At 35.9% G+C, this 9,503-nt stretch overlaps 1 protein-coding gene across 1 annotated transcript in view; it reads left to right on the forward strand.

The window, feature by feature from the left end:
- LOC107602124 (cleavage stimulation factor subunit 3-like) overlaps positions 1–5,370 on the forward strand; it is a 13,963-nt gene extending 8,593 nt beyond the window's left edge. Inside the window, exons 12-15 of the mRNA XM_016294534.1 lie at positions 1,941–2,043; positions 2,478–2,547; positions 4,527–4,722; positions 5,153–5,370. Coding sequence (XP_016150020.1) covers positions 1,941–2,043; positions 2,478–2,547; positions 4,527–4,722; positions 5,153–5,332 — 549 coding nt within the window. The 3' untranslated portion in view covers positions 5,333–5,370. The remainder of the gene's footprint in view (positions 1–1,940; positions 2,044–2,477; positions 2,548–4,526; positions 4,723–5,152) is intronic.
- The last annotated feature ends 4,133 nt before the right edge of the window (positions 5,371–9,503 follow it).

The raw sequence follows: 9,503 nt of genomic DNA on the forward strand, positions 1-9,503 counted from the left end.
GTTATAATGCTCAGGAACAGAGTTAAAAAATAAATTGCAACCACTGTTTCCTAACATCATCCGCTTTTGGAAGCTCAAACAAAGACGTTTGGGCACGGAGGTGAAAAAAAAAACTGCATTTCAGGCGGTCGCACACCGGACGAGAAGCGCAGCGTCGCGCCACGTTTTTAAAATTCTAATACATTTTCTATGAGTGTTGGCACACCGGCGGCGTCTGTCCGCGACGCCCAGCTACGTCGTGTTATACTTGTAAGAATTGTTCTAGACATGCCGAAAATTTGATGCTACAGCACAGCAGCTCTTCTTCTTGGTTTTCTCTGATGCACTAACTCTGCAGCAGCACTTCTTCTTCATCGTCTCGTCTGATGCTCATGATCGCATGATGTGATATCACAAAGCCCGGAAAACCAATGCTGTAGTCCAAACGAGCCGTTCGTTGTAGTTCTTGGAAAAGGGATTTTTAAAAAACGAAATATCTCCCTTTGGAGTGGACTTTGAGATTTATAACTTTCTAGATCTTTTTTTTTATGCCCAAACATACACACTACACACTGACTAAAATTTTAAAAGTGAAAAAGCATAATAGGACCCTTTTATTTAAACAAAATACATTAAAAACAGCAACATTATGAAATATTGCAACAATTTAAAATAGCTGTTTTCTATTGTTATATATAGTAAAATGTAATATATTCCTGTGATCAAAGCTGTATTTCCAGCGTCATTACTCCAGTCTTCAGTGCCACATGATCCTTCAGAAATCATTCTGATTTGCTGCTCAAGAAACATTTCTGATTATTATCAATGTTGAAAACTGGTTGATATTTTTGTGGAAGCCATTTTTACATTTTTTTCATGATGTGACCTTCACAATTATTACACCACCTAACATATTTTACTTTACGCCCCTCAGAAATCTAAAGGACTGTTTTTTCAAATGCAATTACTGAATCAAAAGAGTATCTGAATGACTGTTCCCCAGGAACAGAGTTAAAAAATAAATTGCAACCACTGTTTCCTAACATCATCCGCTTTTGGAAGCTCAAACAAAGACGTTTGGGCACGGAGGTGAAAAAAAAAACTGCATTTCAGGCGGTCGCACACCGGACGAGAAGCGCAGCGTCGCGCCACGTTTTTAAAATTCTAATACATTTTCTATGAGTGTTGGCACACCGGCGGCGTCTGTCCGCGACGCCCAGCTACGTCGTGTTATACTTGTAAGAATTGTTCTAGACATGCCGAAAATTTGATGCTACAGCACAGCAGCTCTTCTTCTTGGTTTTCTCTGATGCACTAACTCTGCAGCAGCACTTCTTCTTCATCGTCTCGTCTGATGCTCATGATCGCATGATGTGATATCACAAAGCCCGGAAAACCAATGCTGTAGTCCAAACGAGCCGTTCGTTGTAGTTCTTGGAAAAGGGATTTTTAAAAAACGAAATATCTCCCTTTGGAGTGGACTTTGAGATTTATAACTTTCTAGATCTTTTTTTTTATGCCCAAACATACACACTACACACTGACTAAAATTTTAAAAGTGAAAAAGCATAATAGGACCCTTTTATTTAAACAAAATACATTAAAAACAGCAACATTATGAAATATTGCAACAATTTAAAATAGCTGTTTTCTATTGTTATATATAGTAAAATGTAATATATTCCTGTGATCAAAGCTGTATTTCCAGCGTCATTACTCCAGTCTTCAGTGCCACATGATCCTTCAGAAATCATTCTGATTTGCTGCTCAAGAAACATTTCTGATTATTATCAATGTTGAAAACTGGTTGATATTTTTGTGGAAGCCATTTTAAAAATTTTTTCATGATGTGGCCTTCACAATTATTACTTTATGCCCCTCAGAAATCTAAAGGACTGTTTTTTTTCAAATGCAATTACTGAATCAAAAGAGTATCTGAATGACTGTTCCCTTGCTGACAGGACAAATCTGTGGCCTTTAAGATATTTGAGCTTGGACTGAAGAAATACGGTGACATTCCTGAATACATTTTGGCGTACATCGATTACCTCTCTCACTTAAACGGTAAGAACGCCATTCCCTTCATCCACACGTCTGGTGAATTGGCAGTCTCCTTTTAATCTGCTGCCGAGCAATCGGTAATATTTATTACACCTGTACTGCCCTGTCAATCATATTGGGTGAAATGCTGGAGAAAAAGTATTTCAGTCAAAGCATTGAGAGATGCGTATCATTGACATGCCCTTGTGATGGCTGTTTATTTACACACAGATGATGATATCTGACACAGGAGCACTTAGCAGACCAAACAAAGCATCCGTCTCCTTTATAAAGCAGATAGCTAGGAGACTCTCTTTGCAAAGCAGTAAACATCAGCCGTGTTTATCTTGTCGCTAGGCTATTACCAAAAAATGAAGAGAAGTAAAAAGCCCGGCCAGGAATGAGTTTTCAAAAATGACAATGAATTATTGAGCTGTTTGCCCTTCCCTCCATCACAGAGGACAACAACACCAGAGTCCTGTTTGAGAGAGTCCTGACGTCCGGCAGTCTTTCCCCTGACAAATCTGGGTTAGTGATTATTTTACGCAAATATACCATCTATTTCTTTTCATTTTTGCTAACTATCTGCTGTGCTTCTCACACTTTAAAATTGCCCAAGTTGAGTTATTTTAAACCAACAGTCATTCACTTTGATGTTTCACACAGGCTACGTTTCAATGCAACTAAATGATCTGTTAGTAAATGAACTGATGGCTCAATCAGATTGAAAAGAGGTTGACCGAGCTCGATCCGAATGAAATTTGAATCGGATTGGAAGGAGTGGTGTAAACCTGAAATAGTCGGAGCGTTCGGAAAAAATGAAGCGTGGAAACGCTTGAATCTGACTTTTCTCAGTTGGATTCAAAAACACCTTGCGATACAATGCCCAATGCTTTGATAATTGTGTTTACTTGCATTTTACGTCTTACAAGACGTGCAAACAAATACGGGAATCGGATTACTTTGAGAATTCATATTAAACAGAACATTAAGAATCTGAGATTGGATTCGGACTAGTCCGTGTAAACATACCCACCGTTCATACTTTAACCCTGGGTTAGTAATTCACACCATACAGTTTGTACTCCTATTGGTCAACCAATATGTGTTTTTCATTGGCTAGTCCTGATATCTAGAGATCAAGTAGGCCAATATAAATTCCTTAGGTAAAATAAATGTACAGTTAATATCAAATGAGACATTTATTTTACATAATACTTACTAAAAATATATGCAAATGGAATATGAAGAGACTGTTGGTACATTTTGGATCTGAGATTAACTGAGTCTATCATGTATTAGGCGATAATCCTAAAATAGCCAAATATCGGCCAATTCATTTAAAGCAGCACTATGTAACTTTTTCTGTGTGCAAAATTGTGTTTACTTGCATTTTACGTCTTACAAGACGTGCAAACAAATACGGGAATCGGATTACTTTGAGAATTCATATTAAACAGAACATTAAGAATCTGAGATTGGATTCGGACTAGTCCGTGTAAACATACCCACCGTTCATACTTTAACCCTGGGTTAGTAATTCACACCATACAGTTTGTACTCCTATTGGTCAACCAATATGTGTTTTTCATTGGCTAGTCCTGATATCTAGAGATCAAGTAGGCCAATATAAATTCCTTAGGTAAAATAAATGTACAGTTAATATCAAATGAGACATTTATTTTACATAATACTTACTAAAAATATATGCAAATGGAATATGAAGAGACTGTTGGTACATTTTGGATCTGAGATTAGCTGAGTCTATCATGTATTAGGCGATAATCCTAAAATAGCCAAATATCGGCCAATTCATTTAAAGCAGCACTATGTAACTTTTTCTGTGTGCAAAATGTAATGAGCGAGTACATCATGAATTCATCTTCCAAACCGCGTTTTTGTCTTATTCCGAATCACTACGGTACACTTATAACAATAAGTACTTATATTTGGACTATTGTAGCCTGGTCGGGTCGTCACCGCTGCGGAGTAACACAAACCTGCGTGAATCGCCATAGACAGAAACTTAGAGATGTGTGCAGTTCTGTTTATTAACCGCTAGAGCGCCAAAAGTTACATAGTGTTGCTTTAAACTATACGTGTGAAATGAAATCTATTTTCTAGATGCATGTTCTAGATCTTGCTGTGAACAATTCATCTGTGCATGTTTCATTTTTAAATCATTTTTTGGCCTTTTAGTGTTTAATCTAAACATCCTAACTGGATCTCATTTAGTCACTTAAACTCCGCCCCTGCGACTCGCATTCATTGAGTGCCACGCCCACATCTCAACATCCAATCAACAACCGATGTATAGAACCAATCCCTGCCCTACATTTTTATTATTTAAATTTTTTTCAATAATTTGTTACACCTGGATGTACATCACAATATAGAAGAAAACATCTGTCACTAATTCTATTTCATTATGACTTTAACCCAGGGTTAAATGTAACGTGAAAAAGATAATATTCCTGATGTTAACGTGTGATTTTTTTGTGTAACAGGGAAATCTGGGCGCGCTTCTTGGCCTTTGAGAGCAACATCGGGGACTTGGCCAGTATCCTGAAGGTGGAGCGAAGGCGTTTCATGGCCTTTAAAGACGAGTATGAGGGAAAGGAGACGGCTCTGCTGGTGGACAGATACAAGTTCATGGATTTGTATCCTTGCTCCCCCAGCGAGCTCAAAGCCCTCGGCTACAAGGTACAATAGGAAACAGAATCATTCACAAATGATACTTTGGCACGACTAACACTCATCAGTTAGCTTTGCATTAGTTTCTTAGCAGCCAGTAATTGCAAAGGCCCTCATATACTCACAGCAAAGTTCTTTAGTTCTTTGCTTAGGAGTAAAAAGTTGGAAATACCTGAGCAGTGTTATACTGTTAGCAGACATCCTGACGCAACCCACACTGCTTCAGATATATAAATGTGCTGCACGCTTTCCGCTCAGTGAAGCAATAAACACAACAATAATAACAGTGGTGAGAAAACCGCATGTAAGAAAGCATCTGATCATATTGATATGCTTATGTTTGTTCTATACGGAGTAGACCAAAGTATATGGGGGCTTTACATACATCACTAATTTATAGTACAACATTCCTCCATCATCTGAACATGTCGATTGGCAGGACGTGTCTCGTGCCAAATACGCATCACTGATGCCAGAGGCGGTGGTCACTCCTTCTACCCCTTCGCTGAAAGACGAGGCCGACCGCAAACCTGAGTATCCCAAACCTGACACCAGCCAGATGATCCCTTTCCAGCCACGTCATCTGGCACGTGAGTATAAACACCTCGCATGCATTTAACATTCAACTCCGAGATGCATCGTTTGAGGATCTCTGGTCTAGATCATATGGAACCTTGTTTCCACCACAAAATAAAAAAATGAAAGAAGGTAAATGTGACTTTGTATCTCACAATTCAGACTTTTTTTCCCTCGCAATTTGTACCTTGGAATTGAGACTTTTTTTTACTTAGAAAAATGTGAGAATTGTGGATGCAAACTTGGAATCCCAAGAAAAAAAAAGTCAGAATTCTAAGAATTCTGAATTTTTTTCTTGGGAGTCTGACTTTTTCTTGCAATTGTAAGGTTTCTAATGTTCAATTCTGATTTTTTTTTTCTTAGAATTCTGAGTTTATATCTCGCAATTTTTGACTTTTTGTCTTGAATTTCTGAGTTTACGTCACACTATTTAGATTTTCTTCTTAGAATTCTGAGTTTATATCTCGCAATTTTTGACTTTTTGTCTTGAATTTCTGAGTTTACGTCACACTATTTAGATTTTCTTCTTAGAATTCTGACTTTTTTTTTTCTTGGAATTCTGAGTTTACAGCCCACAATTCTGACTGTTTCTCGCAATTGTAAGTTTTCAAATTTTCAATTTAGACTTTTTTTCTTAGAATTCTGAGTTTACATCATAATTTAGATTTTTTTTTTTATTATTGTTTTTTCCTCTTGGAATCTTCAATTCTGACATTTTTCTTAAAATTCTGAATTTATATCTCGCAATTTTGACTTTTTGTCTTGAATCATTCTGACTTTTTTGTCTTCTAAATCTGAGTTTATCTCTTGTAACTTTGACTTTTTCTTAGAATTCTGAGTTTACATCATAATTTAGATTTTTTTTTTTTATTATTGTTTTTTCCTCTTGGAATCTTCAATTCTGACATTTTTCTTAAAATTCTGAATTTATATCTCGCAATTTTGACTTTTTGTCTTGAATCATTCTGACTTTTTTGTCTTCTAAATCTGAGTTTATCTCTTGTAACTTTGACTTTTTCTTAGAATTCTGAGTTTACATCATAATTTAGATTTTTTTTTTTTATTATTGTTTTTTCCTCTTGGAATCTTCAATTCTGACATTTTTCTTAAAATTCTGAATTTATATCTCGCAATTTTGACTTTTTGTCTTGAATCATTCTGACTTTTTTGTCTTCTAAATCTGAGTTTATCTCTTGTAACTTTGACTTTTTCTTAGAATTCTGAGTTTACATCATAATTTAGATTTTTTTTTTTTATTATTGTTTTTTCCTCTTGGAATCTTCAATTCTGACATTTTTCTTAAAATTCTGAATTTATATCTCGCAATTTTGACTTTTTGTCTTGAATCATTCTGACTTTTTTGTCTTCTAAATCTGAGTTTATCTCTTGTAACTTTGACTTTTTCTTAGAATTCTGAGTTTACATCATAATTTAGATTTTTTTTTTTTATTATTACATTCTGAATTTTTTTTTTTGAAATTTGACTTTTTTTTCCCCCTTGGAATTCTGAGTTTACAGCCCACAATTCTGACTGTTTCTCGCAATTGATTTTTTTTCTTAGAATTCGGAGTATTTCTCGCAATTTTGACTTTTTTATTCTTAGAATTCTGAGTTTACATCACAATTTAGATTTTAAAAAAAATATTTTACTTTATTTTCCTCTTGGAATTCCAAATTTACCTGTTAAATTCTGAATTTTTTTTTTAGAATTCTGACTTTTTTTTCCCCCTTGGAATTCTGAGTTTACAGCCCACAATTCTGACTGTTTCTCGCAATTGTACGTTTTCAAATTTTCAATTTAGATTTTTTTTCTTAGAATTCGGAGTATTTCTCGCAATTTTGACTTTTTTTTTCTTAGAATTCTGAGTTTACATCACAATTTAGATTTAAAAAAAAAAAAAAAATTCTTGTTTTTTCCTCTTGGAATTCCAAGTTTACCTCTTCAATTCTGACATTTTTCTTAGAATTCTGACTTTTTTCCCTCTTGGATTTCTGAGTTTACAGCCCACAATTCTGACTTTTTCTCACAATTGTACGTTTGATTTTTTTTCTTTTCTTTTCTTAAAATTCTGAGTTTATAGCACGCGATTTTGCCTTTTTGTCTTGAATTTCCGAGACTTGCCATGTGTAGTTGCTGGTGATGGAAGAGTTGAATCTCTCATTTTGTAGTGACCTGAGGATCACACACAACTTACTTCCAATAAAAGAAAATTATAAAAATGTTGTTGCGTTATGTTACTTCACTGTCCGATCGTTTTATCAGTGTGCCGAATAAATCTGAGATCTGAAACAAATGTCAAAGCATTTGTGCTCACCACTAGGATGCACTATAGTGCAGTAGATGTTTTTACACAAACTCAGAATTCCAAGAAAAAAAAAGTCAGAATTCTAAGAAAAAACATCAAAATTGAAAATGAGAAAACTTGCAATTGCGAGAAAAAGTCAGAATTGTGGGCTGTAAACTCAGAATTCCAAGAAGGAAAAATGTCAGAATTGAAGAGGTAAACTTGGAATTCCAAGAGGGAAAAAAAGTAAGAATTATCAGAAAAAAAAACCTAAATTGTGTGATGTAAACTCAGAATTCTAATAAATTTCAAAATTGCAAGAGATAAACTTAGATTTCTAAGACAAAAAAAGTCAGAATGATGGGATGTAAACTCAGAAATGAAAGACAAACAGTACACCAGAACACAGGATGAGGACAGTTGTAAAGACCTAGATGTGATTTTCACACAAATATCTCCAGGTTATGTTTCACCTCAAAATCAGAAGAAATATATATAGCATAAAATAAATGAATGATAGTTTAGGACTGTTGCATTATAACATTGTTTTCAGGACCAGCAAGAATAGTTCCCCCTCAAAATCTCAGTGCAGTAAAGCTGTTTTTTTTGTTTGTTTTTTTTTTACTGTAAATGTGATGGGCTAAAATTGTGTAATTGTTGCTGAACAAAATGTCATAATTCACAACAATAATGTATATATAAAAATAATGCCTTTAAAAATAGGTTGAATTCATTTATTTGATTTGGGATGAAAAAAATTTGACATTTCAGTGTTATTTAATATATTTGAGATAATGTTATAGTTTTCATCAATATTTTGAATTAGTTTTTATATTTTTTTATAATTTTGTTTACTTTGTTTGGCCTTCCAAAAGAGGACACGACTAGAAATCAGTGGTTAAGTTGTATTTACAACACTGTTCCAGAACAGTTCAACCCAAATATTCAGATGTGTGCAGCACATTTTACGGAGGACGAGGACTGTTTCCTGGAAGAGTAGCCTACAGTGCCGGTGTTCTGACAAATAATGCTGACTCACAGCCTGTAAGTACGTTTTTTATATTTAAACAATTTGCCACTGATGATTCAAATGCGAGTTTTGAGCAGTGTAGAGTAGCGCTTGTTTGTCGTTTCTCTGATCACAAATGCAGACATGGTTTTATGTTTACGCAGCGCAACACAACGCGTAAAAAGACAGTATAAGTTATTATAATCCGTAATTATGTCCCCACTGGATGCAACAAATGCCTCGTTTATAATGGGTTTTATTGTTTTTGTCTCGTCGCTCCGGGACACGGCATCACAGTATGTTAAGGGGCGTAACATTTCCGTCACACGCTTGAGGTATTCAGCCAATCACAACGCACTGGATAGCTGGCCAATCAGAGCACACCGGGCTTTTCAGACCGATGAGCTTTGTTGACGAATTTGACACGTTTCAGAAAGGCGGGGCATAGAGGAGAAACAATAATGTACAGTATGTGGAAAATTATGTTTTTTTTTTACCTTAAACCACATAAAAGCATTTCATTACACCAAATACACAAAATAATGTTCTTTTTTTCCAGCCCATGTTCCGAAGTGAAGTAAATTTCAACGGATTTCCCCCGCTCAGTGAGGAGGGAGCGATGAACACTGTGTAGGGATCATATCTATCGGAACACAGTACATGCACATCGCTCACTTCTAACAAGCTGGCGCGAGGACTGGATTAACCGCTGGGCTACATCATGTGTCATTCACCGGTGAGAAAACTTTAAAAGTCGTGGACGAAGCGGAGTCCAGCCCGGGGTCGTCACATGTGGTTGCCGCAAGCCCGCTGGCTGCTCCTTCGTCGAATCGGCCGGCCGCGCCGTTCTCAAGCCTGCCGTGTGCGACGCTGTGTGTTTCTTTGTGAAAGCTAAACTACTTTGTTTGGCCTTCCAAAAG

This window comes from Sinocyclocheilus grahami, unplaced genomic scaffold (assembly GCF_001515645.1).
Source record: "Sinocyclocheilus grahami isolate Dianchi unplaced genomic scaffold, SAMN03320097.WGS_v1.1 scaffold319.1, whole genome shotgun sequence".
Lineage (NCBI taxonomy): Eukaryota > Metazoa > Chordata > Actinopteri > Cypriniformes > Cyprinidae > Sinocyclocheilus > Sinocyclocheilus grahami.